This window comes from Capra hircus, chromosome 19 (assembly GCF_001704415.2).
Source record: "Capra hircus breed San Clemente chromosome 19, ASM170441v1, whole genome shotgun sequence".
Taxonomy (NCBI): domain Eukaryota; kingdom Metazoa; phylum Chordata; class Mammalia; order Artiodactyla; family Bovidae; genus Capra; species Capra hircus.
Window position 1 is genome coordinate 23,057,355 of NC_030826.1, and position 19,829 is coordinate 23,077,183.

General features: G+C 43.0%; 1 protein-coding gene across 2 annotated transcripts in view; it reads right to left on the reverse strand.

The window, feature by feature from the left end:
* The window catches only part of SMG6 (SMG6, nonsense mediated mRNA decay factor), a 200,781-nt gene extending 180,956 nt beyond the window's left edge, over positions 1 to 19,825 (reverse strand). The window contains exons 1-8 of one of the 2 annotated variants that reach the window (XM_018064405.1): positions 19,615 to 19,825; positions 15,741 to 17,475; positions 15,015 to 15,207; positions 14,330 to 14,440; positions 11,165 to 11,271; positions 10,857 to 10,935; positions 3,665 to 3,775; positions 3,075 to 3,287 (exon numbers count right to left, since the gene is read on the reverse strand). In XM_018064405.1, the coding sequence (XP_017919894.1) occupies positions 3,075 to 3,287; positions 3,665 to 3,775; positions 10,857 to 10,935; positions 11,165 to 11,271; positions 14,330 to 14,440; positions 15,015 to 15,207; positions 15,741 to 17,475; positions 19,615 to 19,702 (2,637 nt within the window). In that variant the 5' untranslated portion in view covers positions 19,703 to 19,825. Of the gene's footprint in view, positions 1 to 3,074; positions 3,288 to 3,664; positions 3,776 to 10,856; positions 10,936 to 11,164; positions 11,272 to 14,329; positions 14,441 to 15,014; positions 15,208 to 15,740; positions 17,476 to 19,354; positions 19,588 to 19,614 lie in introns of those variants that run through there. The other variant, XM_018064406.1, reaches the window with a different exon arrangement.

Consider the following 19,829-nt stretch of genomic DNA (forward strand, 5'->3'; position numbering starts at 1 on the left):
CACACAAATAAGATTCTCATAATTTGTTAAGTTAGAAGCTGGACCTTTAGCATCTAAAACAAATTTCCTTTCACTACAGTTAGTTTCTACTCACAAAGTACCTCTTTTTTTCCCCCATGTACACAGAATGGTTAGTTTGATTTTTTATAGAAGCTTAATACATGGAATATTTATGTACTTAAAATGCTTCTGAATATTAAACTTTTTATTTTTCTTAAGTCTATTTACTATTCTTGAAGCCCTAAATTTCTCTGTCACCATCACCAATATTATTTCTTTACAGGTTTCATTAATAACAAAATCCCAAAGGGGCCAAGTGATTCGATCTACGGCTCCTTCTTCATCTTCCCTCAGCCCTCCACAGCAGCCACACCAAATTCAAATTTGCTCACATGACTAATACCACCCTGACCCTTGTCACCTGCCTATGAGGGAACACCTATTCTTGGCTAATTCTCAGTGCAAGTACTGCTGATATTCTAAGAAGTCTTTTCTGGCAGTTTTCCTTACTCCATCCTGCCTGAGAATACACATATTACTTCTTTTAATTCATTGCTCAAATTTCTATATTATACCACATATTCCCTGGGAGAGAATAATGCTTTCATCCTCTTTACATCTCCGAAGCCCAGCACAATATCAGATATATAGAGAAGAGCATGGCAACCCACTCCAGTATTCTTGCCTGGAGAAGTCCATGGACAGAGGAGTCTAGCAGGCTACAGTCCACAGAGTTGCCATACAACTGAGCGACTAACACTTTCAGCATTTACCTTTTCATTGGGTACTCAAGAGATGACCCACACATTGTGGATAACTCTATGCCACTCATTAAGTCTTAAAAAAACAACCCCCCAAATTAAAAAACACAATAGGTTTAGCAGGGAGATACTTGTAAGCAACTACATGGTCATTAGAATTACTATTATATTCCAAATGTGTTTAATAACTTAAAAAATTGGCATATTAATACTAAATTCAATGATGTCAAACAGTAAATTCTTGATATAAGCAACACACATTAGCTTTTTCCCCCTTGACTTACAATCCTCTTTTTTTTTTTCATGCTTATGCCTCTTGTTTTTACAACCAACTAGATCATAAGTTCTTTAAGAAAGGTCAGTTGTCATAGATGGGTCCTTGATACTCATGGCAACTCTGAGACCCTTGCAAACTACCAAACTTATAAGTATCATGGATTTATAACTGAGAATTTCAAAAATACTAATTTCAAAATGATGATAAACTGATTTTATGTTCATATATTTTTATAAGAATTATTGTACTTTATGAAATAAAATTATAGTGAAAAAAAATAAAAATAAAAATATGAACTTATAAACATATTACTTAAAAAAATAAATGAAACACCTAATGGAAGACAGAGATCTACAAAACATTAATTATAACTTTAATGAGGGATACTCCCTAAAAAATGCCATAAATTACTTTATCAAATTGTCATTGTTGCTTTCATTTTAAAGACACACAGTGGAGCTAATCCCATAGAACAATTTGTCTCCCGTTCAAGTAGACTTCCGGTCTGAGGTGGTAACATCCAAACTAGAAGTGGTAGCAGTGAGGATTCTGCCACAGTGGCAACCCCTCTGAAGCACCCTCACGTCCTGGGGCCCCGTGCACACCATAGCACACAGGAAGCTGGTAGTTTCATTTATAAGCAATGACTTCTTCCCAAGTCATTCAGAAAAGAGCTGAAGGCTAAAGACAGAGGAGGATAAACGGGAATTTTAAATTAAACCCTGAAGGATGAGTCCTCCCATCCCGCCACCTTTGACTCATTCTTAGCAGACAACCAAGCCTCCAACTTCAAAGAGGAAACAGACAACATGAAAAGGCCCTCCTTCACCTTCCTCCGACGATACTCACGATCTTACCTGCACCCCCAATTATTCATTCCTCTTTTCCCTCAAGCACAAGAGGGAGCTCTCATCTCTTTTTTCCGCTATCCACTTCACCTGTGCTCTGGATCCTACTCCCTTCTCATCATTTGCAAGGACATTTCCCTGCCGACTACCTCCTTTCTTTCATAGGTCTTCAACCTATTTATCATTATGTCCCTTCCTCGAGTAGCTGAATCAACTCTCTCTCATGACTTCAGTATCATCTATAAGAGGATGCCTTCAAGTATCTTCACCTCTGGCCCACATCACTCTCGAGTTTCAAATATTTGCTAGTCTCTAAGTATCTGCACGTCAGTGTCCTACAGAAATTCCAACATGTCCAAAACTAAACTCTTCATATTCTTCCTAAAACCAATTCCACCTTTATCCTCCATCTCAGGGACTGGACCAGTTCACCCAGTTCTCAAGTCAGAAACCTAAGTGCTACTTCCCTCAGCTCCCATGCCCAATTAAGCCCTTTGGATTCAACCTCATTAATATACTCTGTTCACTTTTCCCCATCTACAAAGCCATTTCCTGGTTCAGTTCCTTCTCACATCTCATTTGGATTACTATTGCACCCTCCTGCTCTCCTTATTTCTAGTTTTACTCTTCTCCAAACTTTCCACAAAACATCCAGAGTTCTATTTCTAAAATGCACACCTGACATTTCCCTATTTAAAGCACTCAATGGCTCCCTATGACTTTCTGGGTAAAAGGCCAAAGTCTACTTATTGTATGACCTTTCAACACCTGGTCCCAGCTCATCTCACCATCCACTGTACAAATTTTGCTCTCAGGGCACGATAAACCCGCCATTCTCAATTTACCAACTACTGTGCCTTCTCCCTAGTTTCAAAAATCCCACCCAGAATCCTAAAGCATCATATTGATGACTATGAACCCAGGGCAGCAAAAAACTTTTAATCCTAAATTCATCTAGAAAAACTTTTACTAAATTCTATGGTGCCACACAGTGGTGAAAGAGGGAAGCGCATAGTAAAGATAAAGGAAATGTAGGTGGAGGACGTGTATAGAACATCAGGGAGCCTGAAGTGGTCTGATTCCCTGAGATGAGTGGGAAACGTCTGCGCAGTGCTCCGTGGCGGCATGCACCAGACTCTCACGCCTACTCAGCTAGTCGTGCTCATGACATCGCTTCCAGGAACTTACATCGCTGGGGCTCAGGCTGCCCAGCCCATTCTCCTGCTCAGAATCCTTCCCAGACTCGGTGCCCTGGGAGGACCGGGGATGGGATGGATGAATCCAGATCTCCAGGCGAGTGGTGTCGTCTCCTACATGCCGGAAAGTGGATTTCTTCCCTTTCCGCCACTGGTCAGGGCTCAGCTCCAATTCTTCATGTTGCTTCTTTTCCATCTGTTCCGCCTGTAAGACATACAAACATGTAAGCTCAGACTCTCCTGGTATTCAGCCAATAAAGAGAAGTGCTCATCTCACCTGAGCTTGTTTGCTAAGAACTGTAAAAAGTAAAGACTTAGCCATAGTTCCAAAGTACAAAGTATCATCTGTTTTGTCTCATAAAAGTTACTTATTTTGTAAACCAGATGCTGTGGAACACGTACACCCAAGGGCCCTGGAGTGCTCTCCTAAAAATGAGTTTGGTTCTGCACAGAGACTGACTCTATAGCACAGACCAATGGCACCCCTTGAGGACAGTATTAGTCATTTCCTAAAGGACACAGAGATAGTAACAGAAATGCATTCTTCTAGGAAGAAATGATTTTGCCTGCATCCCTACTCACCTTCCGTTTGGTCTCCTCAAACAAGCTCATGAGACTCTCCTTGGCAGTCAGGATAGGGTTGCTGGCAGCTAAACTGCGCATATAATAATAGACAGCATCCAGCTTCCTCCTCTGCAGAAAGAGGTCAGAGACACTGAGTCAACCAGTTCTCTGACAGACTCCAGCCTGAGTCAGCCAACCCAGGAAACCCTACCATCCCTCCTAAGCTGTAAGGAATTCCAACAAGAAAATGAGAAGGCTACCCATAGGAGAAGCCACGGTGCTAACAGCAGAGCTCTCCTCTCACCCAGGACCATGTCTAACATGCAGAGCTACTCTCAAAGCCACACACTCAGAAGCGGGGGAGAAGAGTAAAAAGCCTCACAAAATAGGGAAGCAATTACATTTTCTCTTTAGAGAAAGAAAACGGTCAGCCTGTACTAGTCATTATTATATTTAAATTATAAATAACAATGGCAATATCACTGATAAAGCGTAACTGTGAGGCAAATGATGAGCACTTCAGAAACAGTATTTCTGTTTCTGAAGGAAATAAGAAAAACTGCCCAAGGAAACCCAAGGAAACTGCCCCGTAGACATTATTATTCCCATTTAAATGATGAGAGACAGGAGCTCCGGAAGATTATTATGTAACTTGGTCAATAAGGTCTCAAAGCCAAATCTCTGATACGCTAGTATTTGAACCAAGGCCTCCCTGGCTCCTAAGTTCATGTTTGCACTACTGACTCTACTGAGAAAAGGAAACTATTACTCAATGCATTCAGCAAATAAACACTTCAAGTCCAACTGTACAACCCATTAATAAGGAAATCAAAGGGAGAGCGTTAGAAGGAAAGAAAATCAAAAGCCTTTCTATCTTTCCATCATATACGTCTTTACCCTTTCCCTGTCTCAAAATGTACCTAAACTACTACTTCCTTCTCTCCCCAGCACCTACGTACTCTAAAAAGTCCCACCTTATTCTAAGCTCAACTGCCTGAGCGTGAATTTGGTCCTGCCACCTATTATGTATAAGCCTAAGAAAGTCAACCAAGAAAAATTTCCTTATCTGTAAAATGAAGATATTCACCAACATATATAGCTCCTGAAAAGAATAAAATTCACATAATTATACATTTAAAGGAATATATGGTACATGGTTTCAGTCAGTTAAGTGGAAGCTATCTTGTATGTTATTCTAATTATGCCACTCCCTTGATTTTACAGTAATTGATCAGTCCGACAATGATTTTTTTCATATTTTAACATCTCTGAAGTCAAGATACAACTCACAATCAATATCTACCATCATCTTACTTTAGCTCACATTTTTCTTTCTTAGCGGCATAGAAAATTATGTCTCCAACAATCAGTTGCATCATATCCTATCAAGTGCAATTTGTATTGTTGTCTGTACACACTTGTCTCAATGTTTTTTTTTTCAGGACAGAAACCATATCAAATTACCTAGCAAAACACTGCACAACATGTTCTCAGCAAATACTTGGGATCCACTGAAGGAAAAGTTATAGAAAAGTTGAGAAAGTGATATTAAAAGACAATTAATTGGGTTAAGACAGAGAAAGAAAAAGAGGGACAGAAGAAAAGAACTTGCAAAGAGTACTAACTTAGGTCAGAGGTCCATGAAAAAACACATAGCAATTTAGTTTGTGTGGCAACAAACCACTGAGGGAAGACACAAGATTTATACTCAAAAATCAGTTGTATTTATATATATTAGTAATGAACAATCTGGAAAAGAAATTAGGAAATAATTCATAATAGCATCAAAAAGAACAACATACCTTATTTATAGCTTAGGAATAAATTTAACCAAGGAAATGAAAAACTTTCAAACTGAAAATGACAAACATTTCTGAAAGAAATCAAAGAAGACCTAAATAAACGGAAAATATCCTGTGTTTTCGCAACAAAAGACTTAGTACTGTTAGGATATAAACAGATCTCAAAGCCCTCTAAAGAGTCAACACAATCCTTATCAAAATCACAGTTGACTCTTTTGGCAGAAAAGAAAAAGTCGATCCTAAAATCTATACGGCATTCCAAAAAATCCCAGACAACCAACCAATGTTGAAAAAGAACAAAGTTAGAAGACTCACATACCCCAACCTAAAAACTTACCACAAAGCTGCAGTAATTAAAACAACATAGTACTCGCACAGGAGAGAGAATTGAGAGTCCAGAAGTAAATTTATCATATATCAACTGACTTTTTAAAATATTAAGACTATTTAATGGGGAAAGAATAATCTCAACAAATGATGTTAGGGGAATTAGACAGCCAGGAAAAGACAGCCATGCAAAAGAATAAATTAGACCCTTACTTCACACCATAAATTAACCAAAAATGGATCAGTGACCTAAACAGAGCAATTAAAACTATTAAAAAAAAAAAAGATTTCTGTATTTTCGTCTAAATAAATAAGAAACCTTAACTTTTAATTTGGTTAAGCATTTCTTAGCTACGACATCAAAAAACAAGCAACAAAAGTAAAAATAGATAAACCACACTTTATCAAAATTAAAAACTTTGTTGAAAGGCCACTATCAAGAGAGTGAGAAGACAACCCATAAAATGGGAGAAAATATTTATAAATCACCTATCTGATTAAGGTCAGACTATATAAAGAACTGCTACATCTCAACAATAAAAGACAACTCAGTTTAAAAATATGCAAAGGATTTGAATACACTTTTCTCCAAAGAAGATACACAGATGGCCAACAAGAACATAAAAAAACCAGTACTCATTAGGGAAATGCAAGTAAAACCACAATGCCATACAGCCTTGAAGGCAATTAGGTTGGCTACTATTCAAACACACACACACACACCAAAAAGTAGTGTGCTTTAGCACGGACGGAGATCAACTGGAATCCTTGTGGGACTGTAAAATGGTACAGCTGTTGGTACGGTGATTCGTCAGAAAACCGAAAATGCTATTGCCAGGTTACCACATGATCCAACATCTCCACTTCTGAGTATATGCCCAAAAGAATCGAAAGCAGGGTCTTGAAGAGGTATTTGTACACTCATATTCATAGTGGTATATTCACAATGGTCAAAGGTAGACATGTCCACTGAAGAATGAAATGAAAAACAAAATACGGTATATACACAACTGAATATTACTCAGCCTTAAGGAGAAAACTGACATGAGCTGTAACATGGATGAACCTTGAGGATTTAATGCTAAGTGAAATAAGCAGGTCACAAAAAGACAGATACTTCTTGATTCCATGTATATTCGGTAACTAGAGTACACAAGGATGAGATGGCTGGATGGCATCATGGACTCGATGGACGTGAGTCTGAGTGAACTCCAGGAGATGGTGATGGACAGGGAGGCCTGGCATGCTGCGATTCATGGAGCCGCAAAGAGTCGGAGACGACTGAGCGACTGAACTGAACTGAGAGTACACAAATTCACAGAGACAGAAAGAAGAAAGGTGGTTACCAATGGCCAGAGGGAGGGGAGAACAGAGAGTTGCTGTTTAATGGGTAGAGAGTTTCAGTTCTGTAAGATGAAAAGAGTTCTGGAGATTAACTGCACAACAACGTGAATGTACTCAACACTACTGAAACATCACACTTTTAAAGATGGCAAATTTTGCTTTCTGTGTGATTACAGTTGAAAAAATTTTTTGCTGAGGTTTGACAGTAAACAAAACTCTGTAAAGCAACTATCCTTCAATTAAAAACTAAATAAGTTAAAAGAATTTTTTTTTATTTTCTTGGTTTTAAAAAAATGGGTAAAGGACTTGAACAGACTAATAAGCATACGAAAAGATATTAAATATCATTAAGCATTAGGGAAGTGCAAATCAAAAGTGAGCTACCACTTCACACAAACTGATTGTAAAGTTTACGTGAAAAGGCAAAAAAAAACCAGAAACATCCAAGATAGCCTACACAATACTGACACTACCCGACTTCCAGATTTGCTATAAAGTTAGCAATGGCAACCTACTCCAATATTCTTGCCTGGAAAATTCCAGGGATGGAGGAGCCTGGTAGGCTACAGTCCATGGGGTCTCAAAGAGTCAGACACGACTGGGTGACTTCACTTTCTTTCTGTGGTTCCTTTTGGAGAAGGAAATGGCAACTCACTCCAGTGTTCTTGCCTGGAGAATCCCATGAACAGAGGGGCCTGGTGGGCTACACAGTCTGTGGGGTTGCAAAGAGTCGGACACGACTAAGCAACTAACACACACACACACAGAGTAATCAAGATAGTGTGGTACTGGCCAGAGAATAAACAAGTAGATCAATGAAACGGAACAGAGAACCCAGAAACACACCTTCACAAATACAGTCAGTTGATTTCTGACAAAGGAGCAAAGGCAGTTTAAAGGAGAAAGCAGAGTCTTTTCAGCAAATGGTGTCGAAAACTGGATACCCACATGCAAAACAATGAATCTATACACAGACATTACACCTTTCACAGAAATTAACTCTAAATGGACTACAGACTTACATGCAAAATGTAAAACTCTACAACTCCTAGGAGACGACAGAGAAGAAAATCTAGGTAACGTGTTTAGCCATGCCTTCTCAGGTACAACATAGAAAGCACAATCCATAAAAAAAAGCTGATGAAGTTCTTAGATTTCATTGATTTTTAAAAACTTCTGCTCTGTGAAAGACACTAAGAAAATAAAAACTACAGATTGAGAGAAAATATTTGTAAAACACGTATCTGATAAAGGACTGGTATCCAAAATATGTGAGCTCTAAAAATTCAACAATAGGGACTTCCCTGGCGGTCCAGTGGCTAAGATGGCAAGCTTCCAATGCAGGGAAGCTTAGGTTCGATTCCTGGCCAGGGAATTAGATCCCACAGGCCACAACTAAAATATTCTGAATGCCACAAGGAAGACTGAAGACTCTGCATGCCACAACTAAGACTCAGCACAGTCAAAACAACAACAACAAGAAAACAATCCAATTTAAGAATGGGCAAAAGATCTGAACAGACATCTCACCAAAAATACACAGAAAGCAAATAAGCATATGAAAAGATCCTGTACATCATCTGTCATTAGGGAACTGCAAGTTAAAACAAAGCCTAACGCAAATAGGATTCTGCAGAACTATTAGAAAGAGCAAAATCCAGAACACTGACAAGACCAAATGCTTAAAAGGATCCACAGCAATAGATGGGAATGCCAAATGGTACAGCCACTTTGGAAGACAGTTTGACAGGTTCTTCCAAAACTATATATACCCTAACCACACAACCCAGCAATCACACTCCTAAGTAGCTATCCAAATGAGTTGAGAACTTATGTCCACAAAAATACGTACACACAAATGCTTCCAGAATTTGACAGTCACAACCTGGACATAACCAAGATGTCCTTCAACAGGGGAATGGATAAACTGGTACATCGATACACTGGAATACTATTCATCAATAAACAAAAAGAGCTATCAAGTCACAAAAATCCCTCTAAGTGCTAAATGAAAGAAGGCAACATGAAAAGGCTACACGCAGTAGGGTTCCAACTATATGACATTCTGGAAAAGTCAAAACTAGAGAGACAGTTAAAAATATCAGTGACTGACAGAGGCTTGGGGGAGGGCAGAGGGATAAAGAGGTGAACCGCAAAGCACAGGGTATTATTTTTAGGGCAGTGAAAACATTCTGTGATCCTGTAATGGTGGACACATGTCACTATACATTTGTTCAAACTCAGAGTGTACAATAATAAAAGTGAACCCAAGTGTAAGCTGCAGACTTTAGTATTAATAAATGTACCTGTACTGGCTCATTAACTATAACTAATGTACTATACTAATGAAAGATGTTATTAATAGGGAAAACTGAGAGTTGAAGAAGTAGACGGGAACTCTCTGTACTTTCTGTTCAATTTTTCTGTAAGCCTAAAACTGACCAAAAAATTTTAAAAATATAGTAAAGAAGAAGAAAAAAAAAGTCCCCAGGTAGGGAGGAGGGAACCACAATGAGATATCACTTCATACCCACTAGGCTGGTCATATTCAAAGCAATGGAAAGTAATAAATGTCAGCAAGAACATGAAGAAACTGGAACTCTCCTACACTGCTGGTAGAAATGTAAAATGCTGCAATCACTATAAAAAATAGCTTGGCAGATTCTCAAAAAGTGAAACATAGAATTACCATCTGACCAGCAATCTCACTCCTAGGTACAGACCATAATTAATGGTTAATTTTCTTACATGAATTTTATCACAATTTTTTTAAAAGCCATTGAGGGGAAATTTTTAAAATATATTTTCTAGTTAACAAATAAGACTAAAGGGGAGAGAAAAAGCCACAAAGAGGGGCAAAAAAAATCTCAACACATATCAAAAAGAGAATAGGACAGAGGTAGAAAGTAGAGAGAGAAATTCATAGATTCCGCAAGAAGTGTTTCCTTAAACCACATTCTTTATTAACAATGTCAATCCATAATTAAAGTGTTAGGAATTTTTTATTTTTGTGGAATAAAGGATAAAAATATCAATTCAAACACTGTTTATGTGGGCAATGAATTTTACAGCATTAAGAAAACTCTCCCTGCCAATGAACACATTAACTGCTTCTTATATTTAAACCTTCGGTACCTACAACTGGCCCCTCCCCCTTGAAGTCAGTTTCCTTACTAGGGGCTCCGTCAGATCCCAAGGCTCACTGTGAGAGCCACATTTAGAGGAGTTCAGCAAGATCAGAGAGGTACGGCTTGGCATTTACTGTGTTTCTGCTAAAAAGACTCCTAAGGTGAAAAGCTCAGATGAATAAGGGGATGATCTGGGGAAAGGAAGGAAGGATGTACTTAGGGCTAGTTGAGGACTTTAAAGGGGAGAAATATAGGGAGCCTTCCTTTCCTTCTAGAGATGAGTAACCTAGTTCAACCCAGGGAAGGGAAACAAGACTAGATTCAGAGCAGAAACCTTGGTCAAAAACAAAAGAGTAATGTCTGACTGCCGCATAAGCATTCCCCTGGGAACTTTAGTGTAGTGAAAGTGGATTCAGCTGAAGTGAAAAGTCCCTCACAACTTACCTCTGAAAGCAACAGTTAACAAAAGGAGTTGGAGGATGGAAGATAGAACGGGGTACACTTTGGGTTGGGTGTTCAGATGAGTTCTAGTTTCAGGAGCTGATGCTATCAAAATCCATATATCTTACATATTGCCTGCAAAATACTTCCCCATCCAAAATTTCTTACCGTATACACAGCCAGCAGAGCCAACTGGTTATAAGGGCGCCCATTCTTCGGAGCAATATGCTGGGCCTTCAGGTACCAACTAGAACAGAAAAACAATTTTTAAAAAATGTTTCTGTATTAACACCTTCCCAATTTATCACCTGATAGCTCTTACTACTTAAGCTGTAACCATCGAGTGGTAGAGCATGAGGCCTACGGGAGCACCTGCAGGACGTATATACAGGACGCAGCTCAGGTGGGCCACTGCGCTTAACAGGGCCTAGGTTAAAGCCACACAGGGAAGAGGAGTAATGAAGAGGCAACAGTACCTGCGTGCTTTCCCATAATTTGCCGTGTCGTTGGCTTGCTCCCGATACCTGGCAATATCTCCTTGGCAAATCATACATCGCTGGGCACTGATCAAGGCATATTTTACCTTCAGGAGAAACGACCAGTTAGCAGCATCTACCCAAGAAACTCTAACGTCAACCCCAAAGGACAGGGAGAGGGTCAAAATCACAGAGCAACATTAATAAGGGACCAGCAATCCTCAACAAAGTCCAGTCAAATGGAAAAAATATTCTGCCTGTCTTCGTAGTAGCTGAGTAACCTCAACTAAGTCTCTGGGACTCAGCTTCTCCATCGGAATATAAAAATACCTATCTCACAGGGAAACTGGAGGGAAAATGTGTAAGAATCCTTTATGAATTATAAAGTGATATACAGGGATTTCCCTGGCAGTCCAGTGATTAAGACTTAGCACATTCACTGCTACGGGCCTGGGTATGATCCCTGGTTGGGGAACTATGATTCCCCAAGCCAGGCACACTGATATACAAGTAGAGTACTAAAACTGTTGTTTGTTCTTTCCTTTGCATCTTTCCATCATCTTTCTCTCCTCAAACTATTAAAACAACTGTATTGTGTTACTGCACTCCACCTCCTTTGCAGGACAATAATAATTCCCTAAAACAGTAAGTTACCCTTTTCCAAACACCCATAACATCCGGGACTGGGAATACTACATGTATGTTTTCTCACTGATGGGCTTGGCATCTGTCCCTCAAAGACAAGACAAGAGTAAAACTTTAACTACCCTAAGACATGAGCTCAACCAAAAAACCTTCTTAAGGAACATCACTTCATAACACATATATGCTGTTACTACATACGGTTAGGAGCTTCACTGGTGGCTCAGCAGTAAAGAATCAGCCTGCCAATGCAGGAGACGTGGGGTTCGATCCCTGGGTTGGGAAGATCCCTTGGAGAAGGGAATGGCTACCCACTTGAGCATTCTTGCCTGGAGAATTCCATGGGCAGAGGAGCCTGGTGGGCTATAGTCCATGGGGTTGCAAAGAATCGGACAAGACTAAGCAACTAACACTTCACCTGGCTAACATCTTGGGTCTTCAGCCTTAGCTTAACCATGACTTCCTCAGGCTTCTATGATCTGCTAGGCCCCTTTACACCTATACCGCACCCCCACAACACCCTTTGCAGAAGTCGCTACACCTGCAGTTACTAATCCAACACCTGTACTCTTCCCTAATCAAAGTAAACTCTGAGAGCTGGGACCACAGCGTTCCTGTTCCAGGCTGAACTATGTGTGCCTAGAATGGCACCTGGTGTGGAGGAGAGACTCAACAAGTACTTGTTGATTAGCAATACAGCTTCTGCATGGCAACTGATCAGAAAGAGCAGAAAGGCAAAAGGAAGCCTCTGCTCCATAAATCACACTCGTTTCTCTAATGAATTGACCTCTTACTCTTCCTTGGCCCTTTCCTCTCAACATATAATTACGTAAAGTTTCTCCAAGCTTAAAAGCAAACTTCTCTTGGCACTATGTCTTTTAACTACTAACTTCCCTTCCCTCCTTGCCTTCACAGCCTTCTTACAAGAACAGCCTAGGGTACCCTCTCATTATATCTGCTACCCTACTTCTCATTCACTTCCATCTGGTTTCCATCCTCCCCAGGTAACGTAACTCCTGATAAGGTGATCCAACCCAACCGATACTTTTCAGCAATTGTAACATGTGAGGGTTTTTATAGCACTTGACCATTTTACCCACCACCACCCTAAAATCTGACTCCCTGCTCTCAGGCTGGCTCTCCTAGTTTCCCAACTTTATAGGTGGTGTGTGCGTGAAGTTGCTCAGTCGTGTCTGACTCTTTGCGACCCCATGGACTATAGCCCACCACGCTCCTCTGTCCATGGGACTTTCCAAGCAATAGTACTGGAGTGGACTGCCATTTCCTTCTCCAGGGGATCTTCCCGACCCAGGGATCGAACCCAGGTCTCCCACATTGTAGACAGACGCTTTACCATCTAAGCCACGAGGGAAGTCATTGACAACTTCTGAATCTCTATCACCACTCCAGCTCTTTCAGGGCTCCAGACAGACTAAAACATTCATTTGTTCATTTCCAGCTCCTCTACTCAAGCTGATTCAAATCAGAACTAACCTCCTCCTTCCCAGCCTCTCTTCTAGGGCACAAAATGTGGGGAGGATCTGGACTCCTCCTCACGCCTCCAGTCTCGACATTCACACTGAACCAGCCGGCAATTCAATGCTGCTCCCTACAGTCTTCCAATCTGTCTCCTCTTCACCTCCACTTCCTCTACCTCAGTTCACGCCCACACCCAACTCTCCTACCTCTACTCTTGCCCAAACTCATCTAATGGCTGAGTGATCCCCAAGAACATATCTATGCCATCCATTTGCTGAAAATCAATCAATAGCTCCTCACTCCTTTCAGGAAAAAAAATCCAAAATCTTCAGCATGACCCATTAGAGTTTATGATCCATCCCTTCCTACTTCATTAACTTTACCTCCTCCAACAGCCCAATCCACATTACAGACATCAGCATGCTGACTTCTTCTACTTTCCCAAGGTGTGGTCCTCTCACTATGCCCTGTTTCTAAACTGCCCCTTCCACTCCTAGTCATGTTTCAAAACTCAACCTGACAGTCGCTAAGAAACCTTCTTTGACGCCCCATCAGTCTACAGCAGACCCAATGCCCTCTACACTCTATACATACCACTACTACAGTATTTATGACGTTACATTATAACTGTTGCTTTAACTCATCTGTTCCCCCACAGGGCTATATCTTTCATTCTTGTATCCTCAACACCCAGCACATTCAGTTCAGTTCAGTTCAGTCCAGTTCAGTCGCTCAGTCATGTCCGACTCTTTGCGACCCCATGAATCGCAGCACGCCAAGCCTCCCTGTCCATCACCACTCCTGGAGCTCACCCAAACTCACACACATTGAGTTGGTGATGCCATCCAGCCATCTCATCCTCTGTCATCCCCTTCTCCTCCTGCCCCCAATCCCTCCCAGCATCAGTCTTTTCCAATAAGTCAACTCTTCGCATGAGGTGGCCTAAGTATTGGAGTTTCAGCCTCAGCATCATTCCCTCCAATGAACTAACACTAAATAAATGCTAAATGAATGAATAAATTTAAGATAAAGAAGCTGGCTTACTGTCTTTCGTAATGGCTTGCTGCGAATGGCAAGACCATCCATGTAGTCCTCCAGTTTGAACTTGTAAGTGACCTGCAGCTTCTGAAGCAAACTATCAAAGAAGTCACTACCCTATAAAGAGAAAAAGTAAAAATCAGCCAAATCAGCCTGTTCTGATTCATTCTACCCAGAAACTGAGGCAAGTAACCCTTTCACAGTTCTGCTATTGTTCAGCCAGCAGATGTTAAGGGAGGTATGTGCAGTATTTAGTGGCCACCAACTAAACCCAAGACAAATTAATAGCATAAGCCTTTCCGTGGTTTTAAAGACATGAAAACACACACAGGATTTGCCTGGCAGTCCAGTGGTTAAGACTGAGCTTCCAATGCAGGGGGCATGGGTTTGATCCCTGGTCAGGAAACTAAGATCCCACACGCTGCAAGGTGCAGTCAAAAACACACACACACGAACATACACTCCAGGTAAGACATTCAGAAAGCTTCCAAGCTCAAAACTAACTCCACCAGTCAGTTAAGTTATAGTGTCAAGGAAGCAACAGAGGTAGGGTAGGCCTAAACTCAAGAAAAGAGCATAAAGTTTGTGGTCAAAGTTCTATTATAAAACATAGTATTTCGGGTGGTAAAAACTCATCACAACTAAACAATGCTGAAGCCTTTATCCTGAGGGCATAAAGATGATGGTTTACCTCATCCAAGAGCTCCAAAAGTCTGTTCCGAATCTGTTCTGGGTTCTCAACATTCGGATCCTTGAGAAGCTGCCTGAACTTCTCAATCACCTGATAGAAAGCATTCTTCCACAGGATCTGATCCACATTCTGATTATCAGAGAACTCAATATCTAATAGAATACAGCGCTCATATAGCTGCAGCAGTTCAGCTCTGGAATAAAATACATGCAACTTCTAGCTCCAAATATACCACAGGAAAGGCTAGACCCAAGACCTGAGGTTCCTGCAAATCACACACCTTCCTTGGCAGGAAATCCAAAATGCCACCAGGTATAGCTCTCGCTCTAGCTTCCATTCTGCACAGCAGAATGTCATTCTATAGACAAGTTGTCTAGGAAAGTAGTTCTTCCCCATATACTCTACCTGAATTTAATAGCCAAAGTAACAGGGTACATGCTGTTTATTTCTTGGCACTTTCCTTTTCCATATCCAGAGTCCATGCTCTCTTAAAAGATTTTTTTCTTCTTAAAAACAGGGAAGCACCATCATTTCTAGGACTAGAAACAAATTTTTTCTGCTCCGTTCTTTTTCTAACTTCCCTTCCCTTATAAAAATTAATGTGAAAGGGAGGTAACAACTGGGAGTTTATCTGAAAGGCTTCTCCCTTCCTCAGCTTTGGGGCCCTATACACCTCCAGCTTATTCCTACTCCCCTTCAGCCAGGATGGGACCCTCCCCCCCATACCTGAGCTGAGCCATCTTCTCCAGGCCCTCAGGACTGATGCGGTCCCTGGAGAGCAGGTTGCTGAGTTGCAGTTCTTGGTTGTCAGCCACCCGGAGGAGCCGGTGCAGTTCCTGTTGCTGCATGTTCCTCACGTGCTGTTCCACCTCCTCAGGACTCATGGTGCTGGCAGGGAGAGGGCTACACACATACTGTCCTGATGGAGCTGGGAAGCCCGGGTAGTAAGGCGCTGGGTACACACCGTTTGTAGGGCCCACCGGGTACTGCAGAGGGCTGTAGCCTGTGTAAGGATACTGGGAGGCAGGGCCTGGTGCCCGGGGGTAATAATAGGGGTTGTCGGAGTTCTGGAACTTATAGTAAGAGGCTTGGGCCTGGCGTGAGTCACCCCAAGAGGTAGGGCTGACTTCATCATCAGTGTCCAAGAAATGTAGCTGCGGCGTCTGGCTCTTTAGAGCGGGTTTCTGTTCAGGATTGTTTGGGTCCCACAATCGTCGAGTGGTGCCTCCCCGGCCCCAACTCCGAGTTCCCTTGCTACCAGTTCCAAATAAAGGCCGAGGTCCCAAAGGTGTCGACTCTGGAGAACCAGCTGAACTGACCGACAGAGTGGTGTGGGCAGGGAGAATGAGAATGCCCCGGCCGCGACCCCGAAGCTCCTGTCTCAGGTTTTTGGACTCCTGCTTCTCAGAGCCTTTGCCCCCACCGCTCGAGCCTTTGTCTGGCTTTAACCTATCCACCTCTTCCCTGGCAGACCTCACCACTGGGGAATCTTTGTTCATGGTTTCTGCATCGAAAGTCACTCGAAGAGTACCTCGATTTTCTTTACCATTGCTTTTCTGCTCTCCCTCCCCTCGGCCAGACCAGCTTCTTTCTGAATGTTTCTTCCTCTCTGAGTTCCTCCGTGGTCCATCGGGCTCATCAATTCTGTCCTCATCCAAGGAGTCGGTTGAGGACATAGACACCTGCTTCTTCAGTCGAGGCCTCTCCTTGGTCCGATCCTGGCGGCGGCGGCGACTTCCACTGTCAGTCAGGCCAGCCCCCTCGGCGCTGTTGCTGCTCCCGGCCGAGCTGGTGCTGCAAGTGCGGTAGCGGTTCCTGCGTTTGTCTGAGCGGGAGTAACGCTTGGCAGAACCCGGCTTCCCCGGAGCCGAGTCTTCGATCGCCTTCTTCACCCCCTCCCCCTTTTCTACCCTCTTTCCTTTTTCTCCCTTTGCAGCCCTTACTCTGTCACCACTTAAGCTCTTTTCAGCCTCCTCTCTGTCTGGCTTGCTCACCACCTCCTCTTTCACATTTCCCCTACACTCATCTTCCTCTACCCTCAGTTGCTCTACCTGGTTGAGGATTTCTTCCTCTTCCACCCGGCTGGTGGCTTCCTTGTTAACAGTCTGCAAACGCCTTCCTGGCTGATAGATCTGCATGTCTGGTTTCTTTGTCCTCTTAATAATTCTTAGGCTTCGATCCTCTTGTCCAACAGTCCCAGGAAAGGACTCCTGTGCCCGAATATTTTCTGAGTCTACAGGACCATTTTGCTGTGGGTTGTCTTTGCAGACATCTTTAATGAGCTGGGTACAATTTCCAACAGCAGAAGAATCTCTGTCATTAACAACTTCATTCTTCAATTCGTCACTCCCAGAGGGTTCCTTGATTTTAGGTCTGTTTCTTAGCCGGGAAAGACCAGGCTTATAGATTTCCAGATCTGGGCGCCTGTTATCTTTTCGCTGCCTGGGCTCCTTCATGTTTTCTGCCATGTTGGAGAGAGTGTTGGGGAGGAAAAGGTGGAAGAATAAAGGGGAAGAAGAAGAAAAAAACTGTCATTAAAAGTAAAGCAAGAATTACACGTCCAAGTGTTCATACTGATGGACAAGGAAGCAACTTTCTGCAGAAATAGAAATTCTACTAGGTTTAAGATATTTGTTCAGCATCTGGCAAAACTAAAAACTTAACTATATTGGAGCTACCTACACTTGAGTTAGGGAAACAAGGGGGAAAAATGATATTCTTTTGATTTTTACCCAAATCATACTCGGATCCACAAGACCCTAAACTACCTCATCACTGTCAGAATAAGAGATCTCTGACCAGTTCTGCATTGGACTTTTTTTCTGCTATAGAGGTCTCAGCTCCGTCGTGGTCTCTTCTGCCTCTGACATTTTTTAATGGGGTGGTTGAGTCCTTTTAAAATACTAATGGGGGAAGAGAGAGAAAATGAGGGGTATGCATATAACAATCCACAGTTCTGGATATCTCTGGAGAAAAAGTTTGCAACTCCAGTCACTGAACTCGGCCAGGACAATCCTCTTCTTGAGGCTTTCAACTACCCAATCGCATACCTCTGGTTGAAGCAAACAGGAAGCAGTTCCTTTCACACTCTTCATCTCCACTCATGCTCACTAACTCTCTAACAGCAGCCAGTAGAGCCATTTCAAGGAAACACTACTCAGACTATCATCATTAGAATACTGAGACTAACTGCTACTATGATGATGGAATATGAGAAGGAAAAAGTTCCATAAGGGAGCTTTCCCTGGAGGATGATGGAAGTATTGTGACATGCTCTCAAAACACCAAGGACCGGGGCACTCAAGAAGAAAACTGGACTTCAGAAACCACTCTCCAGGCTCCAGGAACTTGCAGAATGACAGATAAGCAAGTATCAATTTTCTGATCAGTTACCTTTAGCTGTTAAGGGGAGAGTCAACTGTAAATAGCCACTAAACTGTTCAGTGAGGAAAGAAACAGGACTTCGTGAGATTACAGAGTATTCAAAACGGAAAGCTATAGAAAATTCTAGTATTGTTCTGTTAACACCAGTGCAAACAAGCTCGTAACAGGGGTCACATGCTCCAGTATTTACACCCATGGGTGTAACAAAATTGAAAAAGAAAAAATCCAAAACCCTGAAGTTTAAGATACCACTTCAGAATTTTCCAAAGTTTAAAAGACTGCTTCATTCATTTTGAATAAATGTAAAGCTGTTTAACTCCAGAATAACTCACCCTCAGCAGCCTTTGTAAGCTGTGGGGAGGGGGTGGGGGGCAGAGAAGAACCACTACCACTTTCCAGATAGGAGAGAGAAAACAACCCGAATAATCCAATTCAGATGGCCAAAGAAAATCAATTTCACAAACTTCGGCTGTAAGCCTGCAGAAACAGAACTACCATTCCTAAACGAACTCCCCTGACTAACCAAGGAGAGGTGAGACACTAGAATCTTCCCCGATGTTTTCCCAGTGTGGCTGGAGGCTTTAACTTGCAAGCTGGACATTCTCTCTGATTTTAAAAAAAAAATGCTCCCACACATGCCAAAGCCAAACCAGAGTACAATCAGCTTTCTGAGGTCCTGGATCCCTCCGGTGGCGCAGCCTTCAGAAGCCTGCCTTGCGGGAAAAAGTTCAGCAAGGAAATCCCAAGCTGTTGAACCTTTTCTTCTACAAGTCTCCAGCCCTTTCTCTCCAAGGGGAAATAAGAAGAGGCAGGCCTGCGGCTGACTCCTCGGGGAACCATACACTCCGGGGGCCCTCCTCCCCCAGACTCCGGCGCCCAACTCCTTGTCGCTTCCCCCGACAGCTGGGAACCCACGGGCTGGTGTGAGAGGGCCGGGGCAATGGGGAACAAGTCACCTTCGCCGTGAGAAACGGGGCAGAAACAGGAACCCGGTCTGGGCTCTCCGGGAGGGGCCGGAGGCGGCGGAGCCCGACCCTACACCGGCTCTCAGGCTGGTAAGGGAGGGGAGGGCCCGCCCAGCCCTCGGCCCCCGCCCCCAGCGATGGGGGAAGGGGCGGGGGCTCCGGAGCACCGCGGACCGAGCGGGGAGGAGGCAGAGGAGGAGAGGGAGGCGGGGCGGGCAGGCCCAGCCCAGCAGCTGGGCGGCGCGACTCACCTCTGCTCCCGGCCTGTGGGGCCAGAGTGGCCAGTATCCCTCGCAGCTCCGACGCGGAGATCCGGACACGCTCCAACCCCTCCGCCATCTTCGCGGCTGCTGCTACAGCTGCAGCTACTCCGCCAGCGCCGCGCGCGCAGCCAGGAAACCACGACGGCCGGGCGGCGCGCGCGCGCGCTCACCCACCTCCCACCCTTTTCCCCTCCCCGTCCCGC